The sequence below is a fragment of the Scyliorhinus canicula genome, chromosome 4, assembly GCF_902713615.1.
Source record: "Scyliorhinus canicula chromosome 4, sScyCan1.1, whole genome shotgun sequence".
Classification (NCBI taxonomy): domain Eukaryota; kingdom Metazoa; phylum Chordata; class Chondrichthyes; order Carcharhiniformes; family Scyliorhinidae; genus Scyliorhinus; species Scyliorhinus canicula.
In genome coordinates, this window is record NC_052149.1 from 83,235,091 (window position 1) to 83,259,985 (window position 24,895).

General features: G+C 47.9%; 1 protein-coding gene across 2 annotated transcripts in view; it reads right to left on the bottom strand.

The window, feature by feature from the left end:
• Positions 1 to 24,895, bottom strand: part of hmcn1 (hemicentin 1) — a 677,622-nt gene that overhangs the window by 105,399 nt on the left and 547,328 nt on the right. For both annotated transcript variants that reach the window (XM_038794621.1, XM_038794624.1), the window contains exons 72-78: positions 22,738 to 22,879; positions 18,572 to 18,716; positions 10,723 to 10,850; positions 9,401 to 9,557; positions 7,465 to 7,586; positions 4,238 to 4,402; positions 3,426 to 3,533 (exon numbers count right to left, since the gene is read on the bottom strand). In XM_038794621.1, the coding sequence (XP_038650549.1) occupies positions 3,426 to 3,533; positions 4,238 to 4,402; positions 7,465 to 7,586; positions 9,401 to 9,557; positions 10,723 to 10,850; positions 18,572 to 18,716; positions 22,738 to 22,879 (967 nt within the window). The remainder of the gene's footprint in view (positions 1 to 3,425; positions 3,534 to 4,237; positions 4,403 to 7,464; positions 7,587 to 9,400; positions 9,558 to 10,722; positions 10,851 to 18,571; positions 18,717 to 22,737; positions 22,880 to 24,895) is intronic.

Genomic DNA, 24,895 nt, shown 5'->3' on the forward strand with positions numbered 1-24,895 from the left:
CGGAATCCTCCAGCAAGAAGACACGTGCTACTGGGAATGACGGAAATATCCGTCTCACAAAACTTTTTACCTCAAGGTACCGAAACAAGTCCGAGACGGAGAGTCCAAATTTCTCTTTCAATTATTCCAGGCTAACAAACCGCCCCTCCAGGAATAGATCACACACTCTCTCCAGCCTCTTCCCTTCCACACTCCAAACATAGCATCCAACTGTGCCAGCTCGAACAGGTGGTTAATACAAATAGGGGCCAGCCTGCACACTGACCCCAGCTTGAAATGTAGGCGGAGTTGCCTCCATATTTTTAAAGTGGTGACAACAACCAGGATTGACATGTAAATGGAAGAGAGGCCATCACCTGTGCCCCCAAACTGGACCCTCTACATGATCCAGACTCCACACGCACCCAGGTAGACCGTGGCTCCCCACACCATTCCAACACCTTCTTGCGTTCGTGGCCCAGTAGTAAAATATAAAATGTGGCAATGCAAGGCCCCCCGACTGGCTATCCCTCTGTAGAACACCCCTCCAAATCATCAAACTTATTCCCACCCACATGAAACCTGATATAAGCTGCTCGACCCCCCCACCCGAAAAAATTATTTGGGTAGAAATACTAGAAGACACTGAAATAGGAACAGGAATCTTGGCAAGATGTTCATCTTGATTGATAGAACCCTGCCCGCTAAGGACAATGGAAGGCTGTCCATTGTTGCAGGTCAGCTTTGACCTTACCCACTAGGCTGGTATAATTCAATTCATGGAGCCGCACCCAATCCCGAGCAACCTGGACTCCCAGATACTGAAAGCTAGACCCGGCCAGATGGAAAGGCAGAGACCCCAACCGGCTCCCTTCCCCAAAGTGCTGACCAGAAAATACTCTTCTCGAAATTTAACTTGCATACAGTGAATGAGCCAAAGCTCTTCAGTATACACATAATGGCCGGGATTCTCCAATCCTGCGGCCAAGTTATGACGCCGGTGTGAAAAGTGGCGTGAGCCACTCTGGCGTCAACGGGCTTCAACTGCCAGCTATCCACCCCTTCCTAGGGGGCTAGTACGGCGCCGGAGTGGTTTCTGCACCTCCGACACTGGATAGCCGGCGCGCCACGGCCGGCACGGGTTCGCGTATGCATGTGGGGTCCCATCTCCGCATTAGCCCACGGGCCATATGGCAGAGGCCTACAGAGGCCTGGTGGGGAGGAACATAGGCCCCCACGGAACAAGCTCGCCCGCTGATTGGTAGGCCAGTGACCAACCAGAGCAGATTCTGGACCTCACACTTCTTTTTGAAGGAGAGAGTGGATGAGGATGATAACCACTAATGAAAGTGACTATGGTGCCAATCCTTCTGACTATTCTGGTAAAGACATCAATGACATAACACAGCCTGATGCAAGCACTTATTTTCATGATAAACCAGATAGAAGCTCAGACAATGACCAGTGAAACAAACGCAGAACACAAAGCTGTCTCCCCAAACTCTGAGGTTAAAGCAAAGAGGAAGTACAGAAACTGCTGACATACCAGCTATTGATATCAGACACTTCTAGAGGCACAAGGAAGTGTAATTTATCTAAATTTGGTAGAAGTGGCAGTGCAGAAATCTGACACAATAAAGTGACAAGATAGTCATGGAACCCAAGGTGTCCTTCAGTTCAAATGTTTCCTTGACTGCTGCAGTTCTCAAAATGTCAATGGCCAGTGAACAGCAAACTCACACTGATGTAAAAGCAGAGGGTGCACAGGCCAAACAGCTGCAAGCAGAAAGGCAAAACCCAATACAACCATGTTAGCTCTTCTGCTTGTCTATCAGATTTATTGCTGAATGAAACATTGAGTGTGCACAATGCTGCTTTCTGGGAATCATTGAATGTACTTAAGGGGCTGGTTTAGCTCACCAGGCTAAATCGCTGGCTTTTAAAGCAGACCAAGCAGGCCAGCAGCACGGTTCGATTCCCGTACCAGCCTCCCTGGACAGGCGCCGGAATGTGGCGACTAGGGGCTTTTCACAGTAACTTCATTGAAGCCGACTCGTGACAATAAGCGATTTTCATTTTTCATTTTCAATGAAATTACTGGATCAGAAGATTACAGACCCACGACAGTTGTACAAACCTCAAAGCTGACCAAGTCTCATTCTTCAAGAAAAAGCAGCCAGCATGACCTCAAAAGGGAGCACAAGGAAGAAGAAGAAAAAGAGAACGTCTGTATGCTATACACCAGGAACAGAAATCGCTGCTTACTGATTCAGGTGTGTTCCAGGAAGAATATGGAGAACATACATTTCACATGTCCTTTAAGAGAGCCAAGAACACATTTGGCGACAGATTTCACTGCACAAGACATTGTGAAAGGGGGGGGGGGGGGGGGGAGATGTCATGGATGTAGTATGAAAGGCTAATAGCTATTATGCTGATAGTTAACATACATCATTGGTGATGTCAGGTCTGGAAGGAACCTTGGGTGGCTAAGTGCTGACACCGGAGTAAATTCAGGAGTGTTTTACTCCGGCGTCGGCGCCCGTTCCGGGACCCCATTCTGCAGCCGACAGGGAGCTAGGACGGCGCTGGAGCGGCCTACGCCGCTGCAGCTGCCGATCCCGGCCTGAAACCGGTACTGTGGGGTCCGTGCATGTGCAGTTGGGCCGGCGCCAACGAGCGCATGCACAGTGGCCTTCTTCCCCACAGTGGCCCCAACGCCAAATGGTGCAGGGCGAGAGGAGCCGGCGCGGAGGAAAGGAGGCCCGCTGACAGAGATGCCAGCCCACCAATCGGTGGGCCACGATCGCAGGCCAGGCCACTACGGGGCCCGCCACCCCCGGGGTCGGACCCCCCCCCCTCTCAGGCCGCCCCTGGACCCTTCAACGCCGAGGTCCCGCCGGCTCAGAGGATGTTAGAATGGCGTCGGCGGGACTCAGCTTTTTGATGACAGCCGCTTGGCCCATTTGGGCCGGAGAATCGGTGCGCCAGCGCGGGCCGGAGAATCGGCGCATACCGCGACCGGTGCCTCACCGACCATGCCAGCCCCAATGGCGCTGATTCTCCGCTCTGCAGCCCGCCAGCGATTCTCTGAGCTGGCCGGGGGTTGGAGAATTCCGCCCAATTCAATGTCCTTATTTGTCCTTGTGCATATAGTTGTATATAGTTAATAAACATTTGGAAGTTCCTGGATGTCCTGCTTCCTGTGATCTCTGTTAACACACCCTGGGACCATTTCTGATACTTCATGCCAGATCCAACCAAAAATGTTCAAGGTAAGCTGATTCAATATACGGAGTTCTCGAGGTGACCATTGCGATCATCAGTGGAACAGCTATTCTCAATACCATGCTAGCAATCATGCCTCCTTGGGCACTGTAGGGATTTCATGACTCTATGATCGCTTGCACCATATGACAAATTATTCCTAATAACAGAGTACCTACCTTGTACTCGGAGGTTGACTTGCCTGTGTGCAGTGCCAGCAGCATTTTTTGCAACACATGTGTACCTTCCTGTATGACTGAGCTGGGCAGTGCTGATAGCAATAGTTCCTGAATTAATGAGAAGTTGGAGAAAAGTGCTGAATAGCCATCTATAACGAGTCTCTGTATTTATTAATTTACCATGTGACAAGTAAACTATAATAATCTCCTTGTTGCAGCACAGAGTACCAACAGATGTGAAAGACAACTAGAAAAATAACATTATAATTAGAGCACATACATATCCTGCAAATATCTGAATTATGAAGAATATCTGCCAGCAGGCTGTTTGATCTCTTACGTGTAATTGTGTCTGTCATGAACTATTGGGTGTGCAGTGAAAATTTCCTCCACATTCCTATCATACAATGTCCTCAACTTACTGATTAGCAATGTTCAACAAGACTAACAGTGATATATTGGTACAGTTACTATAAGATAGGATCTATGTAAAAAGGTCAGCATGTGTAAACTCTATTTTCGATATTAGCATGCTGGCTTATCAATTTAAATTAGAGGCCTCATATTTTAAATATACAGAAATGCTATGAAGCAAGCAACATGAAGAACTGAAAATTTGCAAAAAGAAATACAAGCTGATTAGCATCTAAAAGAAAAAAGATAGGTTAATAATTTTGGTCTGGCCATTCATCAATTCTGATAAATGTTAAGACATTTTGTTCTTTAGATACTTCTTGTTTTGCTGTGCATCTCCAGAAATTATTTCCCTTCCAGGAATGCATTTATCCAGCTGCTTACCCAACTCCCATTACCTGTGGCGAGAATAAGGTAGCCTTCTCCTCGAGGTGGCAGCTTGACTCCATTCTTGATCCAGTAAATTGTTGGCTCTGGGACGCCAGAGGCAGTGCACGTAATAACAGCTGGCGACAACTTTGTTATCAACAGATCGGTAGCTTCATCAGCAATTGAAGGGGGAACTATGCAGGAAGAAAATTAAAATGGATAATAAACAGAGCAGAACTAGGACGGCTGGCACAGCTGTGCAGTCAATTTATTCATAGAAATGCACAAGATAGGAGGCTGCCATTTGAGCAAATTGGGTATGTGTGGCCAGGAAAACGTTACCCAAACTTTCAGCTTTCCCGTCCTTGGTCCATGCATAGCTTATAGCTTCGGTATTTATACCAAAAACCCATGTACTTTTTAAATCATAGAATTTACAGTGCAGAAGGAGGCCATTCAGCCCATTGAGTCTGCACCGGCCCTTGGAAAGAGCACCCTACTTAAGCCCACACTTCTACCCTATCACCGTAACCCAGCAACCCCACCCAGCCTTTTTTGGACACGAGGACAATTTGAGCATGCCCAATCCACCTAACAACACATCTTTGGACTGTGGGAGGAAACAGGAGCACCCGGAGGAAACCCACTCAGACACGTGGAGAACGTGCAAAACTTTGACCCAAGCCAGGAATCGAACTCTGGTCCTTGGCGCTGTGAAGCAACAGTGCTAACCACTGCGCTACAATACCACCCATGTGATGAGGGTTTCTGCCTCGACCATCTTTTTGCACAGCTAGTTCCACACCCTAACTCATTACTTTAAATTTAAACCCCCCCCCCTAGTTATTGACCTCTCTCCCAAGTTCTTCCTCTATACTCCACCACCTAGCCCCACATAATTAATGCATTGAAGTTAAACTTCCCCTCAGTTTCCTATGTTCCAAAGGGAACAACTCCAGAATATTTAATCTTTCCTCAGCTGAAATTCCCAAATCGCCCTAATCTCCTCTAAACACGCACTCGTGTTTTTATTTCTTTCTCAGTTTGAGAACATCGCTGGCAAGGCCAGCTTTGTTTCCCACCCTTAATTGCTCATGATCACATCCTTCCTGTATGTGACCAGAACTTTACCAAGGTCCTGCCATCATCACGGATCTGTGAACATGCATTCCAAGGTCACTCTGCTCCTCCACACGAGCCAGCATGTTACCTTTTATTATGTATTCCTTTGCTTCATTTGCTCTGCACAAATGCATTGACCCATAACTCCCTTGGAGTGGCAATCGCTGGCGGATTGCCACTCCGTGCAGACTCATTTTTGCATTAATACTAAAGCCCGTTGTGTCCAGCCTTCCAGACACAGGCCGGGTGAGACTGAAACAGTGAATCAGCTCAGGGGCTTTAGCAGCGAAGTGTAAAAGGAGCGAAGCTCTAGCTTTCGTAAAGCAGGTAGGTTTAGAAGGATAATTGAAAGAGAAAAGGTAAGTTTCAAACATAAGAGAATGGGATCTGGGTGTGAGCCTTCAGACATTGGTGATGGGGTGGACGGGATATTGTTGAGTCGACAGGGATGGCTCACGTGTCAGGTCAGGTCTGGACATGGGGAATAGGGCGCTGTTTGAGTCATGGGGTTGGTGCCCTCTGGAGAGGGGGGTTTGAGTGGGGGTAGTGTGGGAGGTCCTCTGGATGTATGTAGCGGGGGGTGGGGTGTCCCATATGGGGCATGGTCTTGGTCTTTAAAGTAGTTACTATGTTAGTAGTGCTTTTTCTCCTTCAAACTCTTGCAGAGTGACTAAAAATGCAAAACCATCTGAAGTTAGCGATTGGATGGTTCCCAGCTCAGTGCAATTGTCCAGAGGATTGTCCAGAGGAATTGCCCTCTGGACAATTGATAAATAAATCTTTACGTGGGAACTTCCAAGAAGGATTCTCCAGCACATCTTTGGGTACCCCAAAATGCAGCACTGGGGAGCCAGGTCATGGCCCATCATCTCACATTTCTCAAGACCAAATTCCATCTGCCATTTTTCTGTCCACCTGCCCATTGATATCTTGAATTGTATTATTGTATTGATCTATTAATAAGAAGATGCAATATTACTGAATGCAACCTCCAAGTATAACTCTCCCTTCAGTAACTTTTCCACTTTCCTTCAGACATTAACATTGCAATATTCACCCAAATAATTATATTTCATTTTTGCAAATAGAAACACACACACACAAACATGTACGCACACAAAAACATATGTACAGACATGCATGCACACAAACTCATGCACAGTTGCTTTATTCCAAAATAATATTTTAACTAAATAATTATTCCAAATGTAGAAATAAGTATTTAATACTAGTAAATTGTTCACTATGGTTCAAGAATTTAAATACTACTAGATACAAATGAGAAGATTAGAGATGAAAAGGGGAGTCGACCACAAAAGGTAACTATTACACTGACTGCAGTACAAGTGCAGTCAATCTGAACAGAGGTTTTAAATCTTGAAATAATTGGAAACGTACAATTCATTCTTAATTTTCTTTTGATGCCCATATAAGAATTGAGCCAGCATTTCGATAACACTGAGAATATGCAGAACTAAGTCTGCCTTGAGCAGGAAGCAATACTGAACCCGTGATATAATGCAGGTCTGCGAGTCCTGCATTGCTCTTGGGGGGGATTATTTCCCAAATCTACAGAGAAATGACAATCCACACAAGTGTGTCATGGGCTGATATAGGCACACACAAATCATTTTTGTCAGCATTTCCCAGAATGGAATCCACTGATTTATTTTAATAACCTGACCACAGATTATTTTTACACTTGTCAAAGCAATGATCTGTGATTTTCACCTAAACACACAAGGGGCTAATTTCCTCTGTTAGTGCACTAAATTGCTGTGTGTGCTACTGTAACACAGCCATTACCCCTTTTAAAATAGATGGGTTAAGACAGAGCTGTGTTAAAATATTGCACAAAATGACATGGCGGTATAATATAGATAGCCAGCTGTGAAAGATAGAACTGGATTCCAATCTTTACACACTTTTATTTCCAGAAGCGCATGTTATAAACATGCACCTCCAAACCAAATCACAATTTCAGCCTTCTCCTACATGTAGTAGTACAAATGAATTTCCAATTAATGTCTACCAACAATTACACTCAATTAATATACAATTAACATCTGCCAATGGAAATTAAACAATTGTGCCTTATGAAGAATCAGGTCCATCTTAATCGATCAACACCTACCTTGTATAGTAAGTCTGATAGTCCTTTGATCTTCCCCAGCATAATTTGAGACTTTGCACTCATAGTGCCCGGTGTCTTCTACAGTGGGTGAGATGATTACAAGCGAGCCAGAGGAAAGCATTCTGCAGAGCACAAAAAAAATAGCTGATTGTTCACATTGCTTTTGCTCTCCTTACTGGGTTGCTGTTGTAATTTACTAATTATTAAAATCAAGCCCTAAGCTTTTAATTTTTTCCCCCTCATACATAATAAATGTCATCCTCCTTTAAACAGAAAGGTGCTTTGTCTCGGGTAGCGTTGCTTATCCTGTTGCTCAATGCCCACTCAGTACTTCTCAGCACACTGTAACACAAAGTTAATGGGACATACTTCTGAACTTTAATAACTGATGATCTGATGAGTTATTTTACTTGCCGTATGCAAGGGTATCCAAGCTACAGCCCATCGGCCATATGTTATTCACAATCCTGGCAATCTAGGTAACCAATTTTACACACATCCCATAAGCAATCAAAGAGTGAACCGAGACTGAGAGGCACATCAATGTTTCCCCTTGTGGGAGATACTAGAATTAGGCCACAGAGTTTAAAACTAAGGTGGCTCCCATTTAAGATGGAGATGAGAAGATTTATTTTCTCTCAGAGGGTCATGAATATTTGGAACTCTGTTCCCCAGAGAGCAATGGAGGCAGGGTCGCTGAATATTTTTATGGCAGAGGTAGATGTATTCTAACTAACAAGAGAGTCAGAGATTATCAGGGAAAGGCGGAATGTGAAGTTGAGGCCACAATCAGATCAGCCATGATCTTATTGAATGATGGAGCAAGCTCAAGGGGCCAAATGGCCCATTCCTGTTCCTAATTCGTATGTTCGTACTTGGAGCATAATTCTTTCTGAGGGCAACAAATGAATGGCAAGTGGGTCACTTTATGAATACAATCATTCTAGACATCTCCATAAGCACCATCAATGGCGCCCAGCAATTAGCTGCCAGAAAATGTAACCAACTCAGAATAATCAGATAATGTCAATTTTCCCACCTAATGTGCAGTCTGACAAAAATCCAAAAGAGAAAGCTGCATTTAATTAAGCACATGGCAAGGATTCAACCTAGAACCTTTATATGGGAGTCCTGGAAGATATGTTGCAACAATTCACTGAGTTTATAGTGCAACCCATTGTAACATGCTTGTTATTACTAGTATGCCATGGATTATCTTTAAAGAATTTTACCAATTTACTTCTCTAGTGATGTGGAATGGCATTTTCTGGGATATAGGGAGGCTATATTAAAAACAACATTGGGAACAAGAATATTTACCTGCTAGTTGGGTTACCCTGACTGGACACAAATCAAGAAATTTACCAGTGAAGTATGCTGCTAAATTAGTGACTTTAGCTGGTTGAAGTGTAACTGTGCGTATCTCAGCCTGGACTTTTGCCAACTCATGAGTCATCTTTCTAGATATAGCAAACAGAGCATGTCCTTTAGGGGGAAGAATATGTACTCCATATTGAGGAAAAAGACACTCTAGTTGTGTGGATTGCTCACTAAATTTGGTTTAGAGATCCTTAAGCATAGTGATGTGTTTAACCACTTACTGGACCAAGAAGCTGTAATCCTGCAGTATTAGTGCAATGACTTTTTAAATTGTAGATGTCAAATAGGGGACAAAGTAGAGCCAGCTCAGTTCTGTTCAGTGCAGTGCAATGTTTCTTCTGGTGGATCAATCAAGGAGTTGGTGGCTGCCTGAGATGTGCTCTATACCTTTTATTAAACATTTCATAACAGATCAGTAAAACTTGATCATTATATTTAAACTCTTTAATAATGAAATGGGCCCGTGCCATTGAGGGTTGGAGGGACCAATATGTTCAAATATTTGGTTAGACGATGCCAGAAATCATTATGTCTTCAGATAATAAGTTTTAACCACCTGTACATATTCTGATTTTGATCAGTGTTGAGTAGCTGTCCATTCTTCCTCCAGCTTACTGTAGGCTTTGGGATTCCAGTAGCTTCACATGACAAAGTGGTCTGCACATTGACAAGAACGGTGATATTGTTGAGGTCAGCAGCAACAGATGGAGGAACTAGGAGAGATCAGAGAAAACTTTATTGTGCACGGGACAAAAATATTTGAGAAGTGTGAAAAGTAGAAATCTAGAGATGGATAGTTCTGTTTTGAGTTTCTGCATAAATAGGTAACAATCGACATGTGGGGCAATAGCATTCTCTCCTGATAACGATCGTTATACACTACATGTACAATAGTATAATAGTTCAGACATGAATTGTATTTCCTTGTTTATCTGTAGATTGGACATTTTATCAAATACTCCATTTTTGTTTATGAGCAGCTTGATCAATTACCTAGTTTAGATTAGAGTAGATTTATTTATGACTATACTAGAAAGAAGCTAATTAACAAATGTATACCAAGACAATGAAGCATGGTTCAAAAATATATAGAAGACACATAACACACAAATGTTAAACTTAACAAAAATGTGAAAAAGACTAGGATTGCATCATTACAAGAAGTGCTTATAAAACTCACTTAATTTAAGCCAGTATATTTCTTCCTAAGAACTAACCCTTTGCAAGTTTTAGTAGTTACAGTTAACGGGAAAATGACAAGAATAGCATAATATTTCTGAGGAGGTTGTTCGGTCCGACACCAGATAAAGTCAAAATTTGCTTTGCTGACAATGAAAATGAATTGGAAACCTTAACTCATGTCTCCACATCATGGACATAAATGGTCTTCCTTTATTCAGGTTTAGCAATTTTCAAGCTGCTCACTGAAAAAGCAATTAGGTGTTAACCCCCTTGAAAAAGATTGCTGGATGTATCAGTAATGGTGATTTGTCTATGGGCTGGCCCACTGCTCATTGCTACACATCTGGTCTTCTTGCACTTTCTTCTTCAGTTGCTTGTAGGAGTCTCCTATTTTAACTTCCATGAGCAATATGACTAGGGAAACGAGTACATGAGCAGTTTCCCATTGCCTTCGTCATGTGTGCATGAGGGAGATACAGATCCTCTTCCCAAAAGACATGCTGATTGCAAGTGGAGGGTCAAGGTTTTCCACCATCACGACAGAAGATTTGGTGGTTTCAGCATTGGCCATAGCATGGGACTCCTACCTGTGTCCTTTCCTGCAAAAGAGATGAGGCAGCCACCCACTGAAGTCTCAAATGACGCTATTACCAGGATGTGTTAGTAATTTATGGCTATGGTCCGCACAGAATTTACCGTAGACTTGTACATCAATTCGCTTTCGAGCAGTTCCAGCTGTGTTGGTTGCCATGCACAGATAACGACCTGTATCTGTTACTTGAGCTGAGCCAATATGCAAAGAACCATCATCCAAGAATGAATACCTAGTGAGGAAAAAATATTACCTTCATACAGCACTTATTGCAAAAAGGTCTCAAATTGCTTCACATATAATTCATTACTTTTGGATTGCAGTATCAGTTCTATCAATGCTACTCACTAGCATATTGTTGAGGGCCGCAATCCCCTCTAAGTAAGTAATTATTTATAGTCCTCACGTCTTGCCCAATGGCTGCTCTCAAGAATGCTGCATTCAAAAGTGATAGATACAGACTTGTACTTGTGATTTCTCACAAAATGTGCCCTTTATTTTAATAATACCTTTGTGGGCTCTTGTTAGTAATTGGCTAAGTAAAAGAGAAAGTGTCATACGCTTCTCAAAAGGAGCTTATGGTATCTTTCTTCTCCCATGTACATAGGGTTTATTCTTGGATAGTCTTCTTCGTGGTGAGTAGGGGACTGATTCCGAGAGTGGAGGAGGCCGAATATTCGGCCATTGCAATCTCCGACCACGCTCCGCATTGGATGGAGTTGTAGATAGGAGAGGTGCGGGACCAGCGCCCGTTGTGGCGGTTGGATGTGGGGCTGTTGGCGGAGGAGGAGGTGTGCAGGAGGGTCCGGGCAAGTATTGAGGGGTACCTCGAGGTGAATGATACGGGGGAGGTCCGGGTGGGGATGGTCTGGGAAGCCCTGAAGGCAGTGATTCGTGGGGAGCTGATATCCATCCGGGTACACAGGGAGAGGAGCGAGAGGAGTGAGAGGGATAGACTGGTGGGGAAGATTCTGGAGGTGGATAGGAGATACGCGGAGGCACCAGAGGAGGGATTGTTGGGGGAGAGGCGCAGCCTACAGGCTAAATTTGATTTGTTGACCACTAGAAAGGCGGAGGCACAGTGGAGGAAGGCACAAGGGGCAGTGTATGAACATGGTGAAAAGGCGAGTAGGATGCTGGCTCATCAGCTCCGCAAGCGGGATGCGGCTAGGGAAATTGCGGGAGTGAGAGATAAGAGTGGGAATGTGGTGTGGAAGGGGGTAGAGGTGAATGAGGTCTTCAAGGACTTTTACGGGGAACTGTACCGGTCGCAGCCAACAGTGGACAGGAGGGGAATGGGGAGTTTTCTCGACAGGCTATCTTTCCCGAAGGTGCAGGAGGAGCAGGTGGAGGGGTTGGGGGCGCCGATTGAGCTGGAGGAGCTGGTTAAGGGGATCGGGCAGATGCAGTCAGGGAAGGCGCCGGGGCCGGATGGGTTTTATAAAAAATTTGTGGACCTAGTGGGCCCCCTGCTGGTGCGGACACTTAATGAGGCGTGGGAAGGGGGGACTTTGCCCCCGGCGATGTCACGGGCGCTGATTTCTTTAATCTTAAAGAGGGACAAGGACTCCCAGCAGTGTGGTTCATACAGGCCTTAATGTGGATGGCAAGGTGCTGGCAAAGATCCTGGCCACCAGGATAGAGGACTGTGTGCCAGGGATGGTACACGAGGACCAGACAGGTTTTGTTAAGGGAAGGCAGCTGAACACGAATGTGCGGAGGTTGTTGAATGTCATCATGATGCCGGCGATTGAGGTGGAGGCAGAGATAGTGGTGGCGCTGGATGCGGAGAAGGCCTTTGATAGAGTGGAGTGGGGGTACCTATGGGAGGTGTTGGGGAGGTTTGGATTTGGTGAAGGGTTTATTAGATGGGTGAGGCTGCTGCATGAGGCCCCGATGGCGTGAATCCCGCCCCGCCGCTCCGACGCTGGCTGCCGTATTCTCCGCTGGTTTTTGGGCGCGGATCATTCCACGCCGGTCGGGGGCCGTTGGCAGCAGCCCCTCCTGGCAATTCTCCGGGCCCCGATGGGCCGAGTGGCCGCCTGTTTTTGTTTTTTGGCCAGCCCTGCCGGCGTGGATTGGACATGGTCCCACACGGCGGGAGCTGGCAGGTAAGTTGGCTGGTGTGGTCCTCGGGCGAGGGGGAGGGGGGTGCGCGGGGGGGGATCCGACCCTGCGGGGGGAGGCCACGGTGGCCTGGCCCGCGATCGGGGCCCTGCGATCTGCGGGCAGGCTTGTGCCGTGGGGGCACTTCTTCCTTACGTGCTGGGCCCTGTGGGGCTCCGCCATGGCCGGCGCAGAGAAGACACCACCCTGCGCATGCGCCAGAATATGCCGGCCAGTCTGCGCATGAGCGGAACCATGCTGGTATACGCTAACTCACGCAGTCCCTTCGGCGCCGGCTGGCTTTAATCGACTAAACAGAGCCTGCTTGCGACTGATCATCTGGGGAGAGCCCCCTACAGATCTGCTGCTCTTCATACCTCCCCTCAAGGGGCAGAGACAGGGCACCAACATGATACATCCTATGTAATATCGTACAATGGTCCATAGGTGGAGCCCACGTGACCAACAGCGTGATACAATGTAATACATGGGTAATGGTTAATACAATACATTCTCCACATTCACCCCATGTTAAAAAATTGAAGTCCGGCGGGGAAGAAGGGTTCACAGGTTCAGCCTGTCCGGCGCCCTCATCGTGCGCTGTGATTGCCGGAGCTCTGGTGTTGCAGCGGGCCCGAGTGTCGAACTCGTCTATGCGGGCCTGGGTGGTGAAGTCACCCGTGGGGGCACAGACGTGGACTCCGGATTAACAATAAACAAAATCCAATCTTCTGGAGCTTCGTTCCTGTGGGTCGGTGAAGGGGGGCGGGGGGGGGGGGGGGGGGGGGGCGGGGAAGGGGTATAGGAGGGGGTGCGGGTGCCATGTAGGGGCTGGAGCGCTGGTCGGCGTATGTTTGGGGGGGGGGGGGTAGGTTGGGGTGGCAGTGGTAGTGGAACCTGCGGGTGCCAGGTCCCGGAGGGAAACCGTATCCTGTCGGCCGTCGGGGTGTTCTATGTATGCGTACTGGGGATTGGTGTGTAGGAGCTGGACCCTCTCGATCAGGGGGTCGGACTTATGGCTCCTGACGTGTTTGCGGAGTAGGACGGGCCCCGGTGTCTTCAGCCAAGACGGAAGCGAGACCCTGGAGGTGGATTTCCTGGGGAAAACAAACAGGCGGTCATGAGGGGTCTCGTTCGTGGCCGTGCAAAGGAGGGACCTAATAGAATGCAGTGCGTCGGGGAGGACCTCCTGCCAGTGGGAAACTGGGAGATTCCTAGACCGTAGGGCTAGGAGGATGGCCTTCCAGACCGTCGCGTTCTCCCTCTCCTCCTGTCCGTTTCCCCGGGGGTTATAACTGGTAGTCTTGCTCGAGACGATGCCCTTACTGAGCAGGTACTGACGTAGTTAGTCGCTCATAAACGACGAGCCCGGTCACTGTGGACGTAAGTGGGGAAACCAAACAGGGTGAAGACGCTATGAAGGGCCCTAATGACGGTGGCAGGGGATTGCAAAGGGGAAGCGGGACAACTCATCAACGACGTTGAGGAAATACGTGTTGCGGTTGGTAGAGGGGAGGGGCCTTTTGAAGTCGATACTGAGGCGCTCAAAGTGCTGGGATGCCTTCAACAGGTGGGCCGTATCTGGTCGATAGAAGTGCGGCTTACACTCCGGCAGATTGGGCAGTCCCTGGTCATTGCCCTGACCTCCCCGGTGGAGCAGGTTGCGAGCCTTGATATAGTGGAGGGGCCGGGTGACATCCGGGTGGCAGAGGTCATCGTGGATGGCCCGGAGTTGGTCATCTTGCGCACGTGCCGCGGGGACAGGGCATCTGGGGGCTCGTTGAGCTTCCCAGGACGATACACTATATCGTAATTATAGGTGGAGAGTTCAATCCTCCACCTCAAGGTCTTATTCTTGATCTTGCCCCGCTGTGTATTATCAAACATGAAGGCTACTGACCGTTGGTCGGTGACGAGGGTAGACCTTCTACCAGCGATGGCGTGCCTCCACTGCCGCACAGCTTCCACGATGGCTTGGTCTTCTTTTTCAACCGAGGAGTGTCGAATTTTGGAGGCGTTGAGGGTACAGGAAACAAATGCTACTGGCCTGCCTGCCAAGTTAAGGGTGGCGGCGAGAGCGACTTCTGACGCGCTCTCCACCTGGAAGGGGACGGACTCATCCACCGTGCGCATCGCGGCCGTGGCCATATCTGCCTTGATGCGGCTGAAGGCTTGGCGGGCCTCAGCCGCCAGTGGGAAGATGGTGGCCTTGATTAGTGGGTAGGTTTTGTCTGCATAGTTGGGGACCCAGTGGGCGTAATAGGAAAAGAACCTGAGGCACCTTCTCAGGGCCTTAGGGCAGTGGGAAATGGGGAGTTGCAGGAGGGCACGCATACGGTTGGGGTTGGGTCCTAGAACTCCATTTTCCACGTTGTAGCTGAGGATGGCTAGTCTGTTTGGCGGAAAATGCATTTCTCCTTGTTATAAGTGAGGTTGAGGGTTTGGGCAGTTTGGAGAAATCTCTGGACGTTGGCGTTGTGGTCCTGCTGGTCGTGGCCGCAGATGGTGACGTTCTCCAAATACGAGAATGTGGCCCACAGCCTGTACTGGTCCACCATTCGGTCCATCATTCTTTGGAAGACCGCCTGTTTCTGGTGGCGACTGGCTTACAGTCGGCGGTGAGATTTGCAAAGAGCGGGGGAGGATCGACCTTCAGGGTCGCAAGGCTACATAAGGTGAGTGGGGATAGGAGCCCGCTGAACTTTAGAGTTAGGCTCCTGAGGTTGCACTGGAAGTCCAGTCCCAACAGGAGAGGAGCGCAGCGGTCGGGGAGTACATATAACTTAAACCGGTGTACTCGGCGCCCTGTATTGCGAGGGTTGCGGTACTGCACCCCGGATCTGCACCTAGTGCAACCCAGAAGCGAGGGAGTTGGTTTGATGTGCAGGGAAGATTGGGAGCGAGCAGCGCATTACCATGTCTGGATAAATTAAGCTCTCCACGCTCCCGAAGTCGAACAGGCAAGGCGATTCGTGTCCATTCACCCGGACGGTCATCATGGAGGTGTTTGGGGCGCGACCGGTCAAGGGTGACCGCACAGAGCTGCGAGTAGCCAGCGTGGTCGGAGGTGCTGGGGTGGTCCCACGATGGCTGCCTCCATCGGTCTCAAGTGTCGGGTGGCGCTGCAGATGGCGGTCCCCATGAGTCACTCGTGGCGGGCCTTGTGGGCGACGATGGCCAAGATGGCGGCCCCCGTGAGTCGCACATGTTGTGTGGGCTTGAAGATGTCTGGCCCCACGGACAAAACAAGGCCGATGACACGTCCGGGGGCAGAGCCGGCAGGCAAGCTGCTACACTGCGGGATTTGCGGGCCTGTGAGTCTGAGGGTCGGGCCTGCGATTGTGAGGGTTTGGACCTGGCCGGGCAAACTTTAGCGAAATGTCCCTTTTTACCGCAGTCGCTACACTTCGCGTTCCGGGCCGGGCAGCGCTGCCTGGGGTGCTGATGCTGGCCGCAGACATAGCAGGGGTACTCTCTGGTCGGGGGTCCACGAGGGGGTTGCGTGATCTGACGGGAACGCGGCGAGGCTTTGGAATGCTACTTCGAGGGAGGAGGCTAGCTTTACCGTCTCTTCCAGATCTAGGGCACCTTTCTCGAATAGGCGCTGTCTGACATAGTTGGACCTGACTCCAACCACGTAGGCGTCCCAGATGGTGAGGTCCATATGTTGAGTGGCTGTAACGGCCTGGTAGTTGCAACTTCGCGCAAGGACTTTGAAGTCGTGTAGGTGGTACTCCAGCTATTCCCCGTGGCGTTGGCAGCGAGTAGTGAGGAGATGCCGCGCGTACACCTCGTTCACTGGCCTTACGTATAGGCGATTCAGTATCGCGAGGGCGTCTGCGTAAGTGGAGGCTTCCTCGAGTTGTGCAGAGATTCGATGGCTCACCCGGGCGTGCAGGAGGCTCAGCTTCTGATCACCGGAGATGGAAGGTGGAGAGGAGGTGGCGAGGTAGGCCTCGAAACAGCGGAGCCAGTGCGAAAAAATCCCTTTGACCTCCGCCACTTGTGGGTCGCGTTCCAGTCGGTCAGGTTTGAGCGCCTATTCCATTGTGGTGTTGTAGTCAATTAAATTGATGCGACCATCAATTCATGCGAAACAGAGAGTAGATGTAAACTGTGGCTTTAATCGATTGGAACAAAGCCTACCTGCGACTGATCTGCTAGAGAGAGCCGCCTACAGAACTGCTGCTCTTTATACCGCCCCTCAAGGGGCGGAGCAAGGGCCGGAGCCTACAAGGGCACCAACATGATACATCCTATGTAATATCGTACAATGGTCCATAGGTGGAGCCCACATGGTCAACAGCGTGACACAGAGTAACACATGGTGAATGGTTAATACAATACGTTCACCACACACTGTAATGCTATTGTTAATCAATACCAGCCATTCTGCCCCTTTTCTTCCTTTCCTACCATTCCTGAACACCTCGGGTGGAACTCTTCCCAACGGCCGGCGCCGTCGTGAAACCCGGAGTGCTTCACGACGGCATCGGAGGTCGCTCCTCGTCCCCTATTCTCCCCCCCGGGGGGCTAGGAGCGGCGTTTCGTGAAACTCGGCCACCGGGTCAAGGCGGCGCGCCGATAATGGCGCGGCCGGCGGCGCCTTAGTGACGTCAGCCGTGCATGCGCAGGTTGGCCGGCGCCAACCCGCGGATGCGTGGTTGCCGTCTTCCCCTCCGCTGCCCCTCAAGACGTGGCGGAGGGGAAAGAGTGCGTGTCTTAGAGACGCCGGCCCGATGATCGGTGGGCACTGATCGCGGGCCAGTCCCCTCCCGATCACGGCCGCGGTGCTCGATCCCCTCTCCGCCGCCCACAGGCCCCAAACTTACCTTTCGCGCTCTGTTCACGCCGGCAGCGGACCAGGTGTGGTTGCCGCCGGTGTGAACAGGTCGGCAACGGCATTGCCACTCGGCCCATCCGGGCCGAAGAATCACGGGTCGCCGTGAAAAACGGCGACCCGCGATTCACCCGACGGCGTGTCGCAAAACGCAACTCACCATTTTGGGGGTGGGGGTGGGAGAATCGCGGGGGGTGCCAGAGCGGCCCTCCCGTGATTCTCCCATCCAGCCTGGGGAGCAGAGAATCGTGCCCCTTGTACCCAGGAATATTGAACACCCAGTACTATCCTTTCTTTGAGCCAGGTTTCTGTTTTAGCCACAACATCAGATTTCCACATATCAATCTGAGCCTAGAACTCACCAATCTTATTAATTATACTCTGTGTTTTCAGATACATGCACATTAACCCTGATTTTGGCTTTATTACTTTCGCCCTTACTATTCTACTCTAGTGCTATCTATCTCACCCAGTATTTTGTGCAAACCTCGGCGTCCTCTCTGATAATTCCTCCTAATTCCCACATCCCTGCCAATTTATTTTGAACCCTCCCAAAAGGCATCAGAAAATCATCTCCAGCACAGTGCAACCCATCTGGCCTGTGCAGGTCCCTTCTTCCCCCAAGAGCCAGTCCCAATGTTGCAAGACTCTAGAGCCCATTCTCCTTCACCATCTCTCCAGTCATGCATTCATACGCTTTATCCTCCTATCCAGTTCTGGTTGGTCAATAGAAGCCACGAGACATAAGAGCAGCCAGTTTACCACAGCCAGGTCATGGGAGCAGGGTGTAAACATTGCTCGAGTAACATTATGATTTATTATGGTGATGGGGACATGCTGTAAGTGATCCCTGGGCTGTATTATGATTTGTTAGGACCACTGGAAAGTAGTTTCAAATTCTGGTAGATTTTTAAAGTTAAAAACATGTATTATTAGCATTTCTCTAAATTCCCTTCCCACGTCGACCCCAAAAAATAAATCAAGTAGTGTTTGTAAAGGCTTCTGACCGCAGATTGCTTGTGGAAAGAATGGCCCCATCCTTTCTCCAGGTGACTTGTGGAGCTGGTACCCCACCTACTACACAATTGAGGACCGCTGGCTGATTCACGTGGACAGTCACCGTCTGTGAACCTTCTTTTATTGTTGGAGCAACTGTATGTTCAAAACAACAGAGGATTAGTCCTAATTTAGTACAGTTATATCAGCAAAATGCATCAAAAATAAACAAGCTGGTTGAGAAAAAACAAGGACCTTTCATTGCTAACAAAAATTTTCGAAGTCGCATTGTATAATTAGCAATTAGAGTGACTGCGAGTGTCTGAATTTTCACCTCAGTTTTAACTTTTTATACACAGAAGTTAATCATTTCATGGTTCAGGAAATAACTTAAACTCAATCCTAGCCTTGTAATCATATCTTGGTAGGAGTCTTGCCCGCACGATGCACAACAGTATTGGGAAATTTCAAATGGAAATTGTGTACAGGATACCTACAATTTTCCAATATATTCAGCAGGGAGTTGGGAACCTGAATTGTAGCTCCAGTATACAGTTGACAGTAGTGAGTCATGAGTAATGTTTCAAAGTTGCAGGAGTGTACTGGCAGGCAGGAAGGTGGTTCAAAGTGTGTCTACTTCAATGCCAGGAGTATCCAGAATAAGGTGGGTGAACTTGCGGCATGGGTTGGTACCTGGGACTTCGATGTTGTGGCCATTTTGGAGACATGGATAGAGCAGGGACAGGAATGGTTGTTGCAGGTTCCGGGGTTGAGATATTTCAGTAAGCTCAGGGAAGGTGGTAAAAGAGAGGGAGGGGTGGCATTGTTAGTCAAGGACAGTATTATGGTGGCAGAAAGGACGTTTGATGAGGATTCGTCTACTGAGGTAGTATGGGCTAAGGTTAGAAACAGGAAAGGAGAGGTCACCCTGTTGGGAGTTTTCTATAGGCCTCCAAAAAGTTCCAGAGTTATGGAGGAAAGGATTGCAAAGATGATTCTCGATAGGAGCAAAAGTAACAGGGTAGGTGTTATGGGGGACTTTAACTTTCCAAATATTGACTGGACAACGCTATTGTTCGAGTACTTTAGATGGGTCTGTTTTTGTCCAATGTGTGCAGGAGGGTTTCCTGACACAGTATGTTGATAGGCCAACAAGAGGCGAGGCCACATTGGATTTGGTACTGGGTAATGAACCAGGACAGGTGTTAGATTTGGAGGTAGGTGAGCACTCTGGTGATAGTGACCACAATTCAGTTACGTTTACTTTAGCGATGGAAAGGGATAGGTATATACCGCAGGGCAAGAGTTATATCTGGGGGAAAGGCAATTATGATGCGATGAGGCAAGACTTAGGATGCATAGAATGGAGAGGGAAACTGCAGGGGATGGGCACAATTGAAATGTGGAGCTTGTTCAAGGCACAGCTACTGCGTGTCCTTGATAAGTATGTACCTGTCAGGCAGGGAGGAAGTGGTCGAGCGAGCGAACCGTGGTTTACTAAAGTAGTTGAATCACTTGTCAAGAGGAAGTAGGAGGCTTATGTAAAGATGAGATGTGAAGGTTCAGTTAGGGTGCTCGAGAGTTACAAGTTAGCTAGGAAGGACCTAAAGAGAGAGCTAAGAAGTGCCAGGAGGGGACATGAGAAGTATTTGGCAGTTAGGATCAAGGATAACCCTAAAGCTTTCTATAGGTATGTCAGGAATAAAAGAATGACTAAGAGTAAGGGTAAGAGTAGGCCCAGTCAAGACAGTAGTGGGAAGTTGTGCGTGGAGTCCGAGGAGATAGGAGAGGTGCTAAATGAATATTTTTCATCAGTATTCACACAGGTAAAAGACAATGTTGTCGAGGAGAATACTGAGATGCAGGCTACTAGACTAGAAGGGCTTAAGGTTCATAAGGAGGAGGTGTTAGCAATTCTGGAAAGTGTGAAAATAGATAAGTCCTCTGGGCCGGATGGGATTTATCCTAGGATTCTCTGGGAAGCTAGGGAGGAGATTGCTGAGCCTTTGGCTTTGATCTTTATGTCATCACTGTCTACAGGAATAGTGCCAGAAGACTGGAGGATAGTAAATGTTGTCCCCTTGTTCAAGAAGGGGAGTAGAGACAACCCTGGTAACTATAGACCAGTGAGCCTTACTTCTGTTGTGGGCAAAGTCTTGGAAAGGCTTATAAGAGATAGGATTTATAATCACTTGGACAAGAATAATTTGATTAGCGATAGTCAACACGGTTTTGTGACGGGTAGATCGTGCCTCACAAACCTTATTGAGTTCTTTGAGAAGGTGACCAAACAGGTGGATGAGGGTAAAGCAGTTTATGTGGTGTATATGGATTTCAGTGAAGCGTTTGATAAGGTTCCCCATGGTAGGCTACTGCAGAAAATACGGGGGGCATGGGATTCAGGGTGATTTAGCAGTTTGGATTAGAAATTGGCTAGCTGGAAGAAGACAAAGGGTGGTGGTTGATGGGAAATGTTCAGCCTGGAGTTCAGTTACTAGTGGTGATCCACAAGGATCTGTTTTGGGGCCACTGCTGTTTGTCATTTTTATAAATGGAGGAGGGCGTGGAAGGATGGGTGAGTAAATTTGCAGATGACACTAAAGTCGGTGGAGTTGTGGACAGTGCGGAAGGATGTTGCAAGTTACAGAGGGACATAGATAAGCTGCAGAGCTGGGCTGAGAGGTGGCAAATGGAGTTTAATGCAGTAAAGTGTGAGGTGATTCATTTTGGAAGGAATAACAGGAAGACAGAATACTGGGCTAATGGTAAGATTCTTGGTAGTGTGGATGAGCAGAGAGATCTCGGTGTCCATGTACATAGATCCCTGAAAGTTGCCACCCAGGCTGATAGGGTTGTTAAGAAGGCGTACGGTGTGTTAGCTTTTATTGGTAGAGGGATTGAGTTTCGCAGCCATGAGGTCATGTTGCAGCTGTACAAACCTCTAGTGCGGCCACATTTGGAGAATTGCGTGCAGTTCTGGTCGCCTCATTATAGGAAGGATGTGGAAGCATTGGAAAGGATGCAGAGGAGGTTTGCCAGGATGTTGCCTGGTATGGAGGGAAGATCGTATGAGGGAAGGCTGAGGGACTTGAGGCTGTTTTCATTAGAGAGAAGAAGGTTAAGAGGTGACTTAATTGAGGCATACAAGATGATGAGAGGATTAGATAGGGTGGACAGTGAGAGCCTTTTTCCGAGGATGGTGATGTCTAGCACGAGGGGACATAGCTTTAAATTGAGGGGAGATAGATATAGGACAGATGTCAAAGGTAGATTCTTTACGCAGAGAGTAGCAAGGGCGTGGAATGCCCTGCCTGCAACAGTAGTGGACTTGCCAACACTAAGGGCATTCAAATGGTCATTGGATAAACATATGGATGATAAGGGAAAAGTGCAGATGGGCTTTAGAGTGGTTTCACAGGTCGGCGCAACATCGAGGGCCGAAGGGCATGTATTGCGCTGTGATGTTCTATGTTCTAATGCTCTATGTTCTGGTTTGTGAGGCTCCCAATTGACAATGCAAGCTTGGATTAATGGTGGAATTTAATGTACCCCAAGGCCTGGCAATGGGTTTGCAGGTAGGGGCATTTAATTACGCAGGAGGGTGTGGGGTGGCGGCCCAGCCACTTTTCGGCTTATGCCTGATTTAAGTCCATGGCAGAAAGACCTGGGAACAGCTTTCCCACTCAGGCTCTAATTGAGACTTTTAAGTGGGCAATTAATGCCTATTTAAAGGCCTCAACCCACCACCACTGCTACTGGGGGGGGGGGGATTGCTATACTGGGAGCCTGAAAAACAAAGCATTGTTGGGTTTGCTTGCAGGCTTTCAGTGGGATTTCACTGTTCGGTACTTCACTCCAGTGGGCGTTTCTCAAAGAAGGCGACGAAGGGCACCTGCCAGTTCTTCAGCTGGCCGATGAGACCCTGTGACAAATATCAAATCCAGCCCAATGACTCTTGCTCCAGCAGGTGCTGTCTATTGGTTAGATAAATCCGGAGTCTCATGCTCTTACTCTTCCCTTGACATCAACAATTCTGTGATTATAGCATCAGCTTTAAAAACTAAATAGTCATTTGCATCTCACAATACTGTCCATTTTTTCGAGAATAATTAAAAGTGATTTTGTTAATACTCATTTCTTTTACCTAGAGATGGGAAGGTTTGAAATGTAAACTTACCATTTACTGCTACGATAAATTCTCTTGTCATTTTTCCTGCCACATTACTGGCAACACAAGTGTATTGGGCTGTATCTGCAAGTTCAGCATTATTAATCTGAAGGTATCGTCCGCTGGAGAGGATGCGTAAACGAGGGGTGGCCTGTAGATTTAATCAAAGAAGCATGAAGTCACAGCCCAATACTTCAAAAGCCAGTTGACGCAAGTAGGAATACAAGGGCTTGAGGTCAGCAGGTGGCAATCAAACACTTAAGCGGCTATGAATTTTAATTGCTATCACAGTGTGTGGTAAACTCTGCTGTTGTGTGTCCCAACTCACGCCAAGTCCTATTCACTCATTAGACCAGTGTCCATTGATCTGCACTGGTTCCTGATGAAGCAAAGCTTTGATTTTAATGTTCTTACCCTTGGTTTGGAATTTGGCATGTTTTCGGTGGGAGGTGGGGGTTTGCACAAATAAAATAAGTCAGGTGCTGGGCCATTACTTTGTCACCTAGCCTTGACCCATCCTATGATATACTGGGCGGGTAATGGGCCCATTAGTCAGCTTGCCCTTAGGCCTATTGAGGCCCTTAAGTGGTCAGTTAACGCCCACTTAAGGCCATTAATCTGCCTCCATGCCATAATGCACTGGGTAGTTGAAAGTGGAAATGCTGCATTTTAACAAATTTGGTGAAAAGGTGGGATGGAAGGTAGTATGCCCTGTGTGCATCAGGGACACCAACCCACTCCTCCAAGATGTTGCCCCCTGCTTTGTGCCTCCGTCACCTGGCCATCAAAACCTGTCTTCCATCCCTATAATTTGGCCCATGCCTTGGACCTCCATGCAATGCCCACTACTGAGTTTTGGTGCTGCTGTGTCTGCAAGAGCTCTTGAGACACTTCCTTCTACTGAAGGGCAGAAGTCCAACCCTAAGCTTGCTTAGGCCCCCCGGCAGCGTGCATTTGCTGCAGGATGGCTTTTTTTCAAGTCGGTGGGTCGTTTTCCAATGGACCTTTCTAGCAGTAACCAAGCAGTATGTCCTCCTGTAAAATCCAGCCCCTTGTTTTCAAATTCCTCCAAGGCATTGCCCCTCCTATCTCTGTAACCTCCTTTAGTCCCAGAACCCAATAAGATATCTACTCTCCTCCTAATCCGGCCTCTTGACTTTTCCTGACTTTAACTATTCCACCATTAGTGGCCACGCCTTCAGCTGCCAAGGCCCCAATTTCTGGAATTATTTCTTTAAATTGCTCTACCCCTCTTTCCTCCTTTAAGACACTCCTTAAAAACTACCTGTTTGAGCAAACCATAGTATCGCCTTAGGTGTCAGGTGTCAAACTTTGTTTCATCATGCTCCTGTGAAGCACCTTGGGGCATTAAGGGTGCGATATAAATGCAAGTTGTTGTTAGAACATAGAACATAGAACAGTACAGCACAGAACAAGCCCTTCGGCCCTCGATGTTGTGCCGAGCAATGATCACCCTACTCTAATCCACGTATCCACCCTATACCCGTAACCCAACAACTCCCCCCCCCTTAACCTTACTATTAGGACACTACGGGCAATTTAGCATGGCCAATCCACCTAACCCGCACATCTTTGGACTGTGGGAGGAAACCGGAGCACCCGGAGGAAACCCACGCACACACGGGGAGGACGTGCAGACTCCACACAGACAGTGACCCAGCCGGGAATCGAACCTGGGACCCTGGAGCTGTGAAGCATTGATGCTAACCACCATGCTACCATGCTGCCCCTATTGCCCCTGTTGTAGTGTTGGAGTGGCTCAATCTGCAGCTGGCCTTTGGAAACCCACTGTCATGATTGGTTCCATTTTAATTTGGTTTTCAGGACTTCTTTCAGCAATATTGGGAAACAGACAAGGCAATCCTTCATCTAATTGTACGATTTTCTCATACAAATTCCTATGTAAATCTGGGTCTGTTGCACCAATCATTGCATTCCCAAAGTAATTCACTGGAAATGTGAGATATTTTAACAATATGATAAAAACAAAAAAGAGTCCTACAATTCTTTTTCCCTCTTGTATTAAAATAGTTGCCCAATATATTGTTTGTAGTATCGGCAGTAATTTTGTACAATCACTTGAGTATTAGGATGGCCCTCAAATCTATTTAATCCATAACACTCAATGTTCAAAAGTTTTGCAACA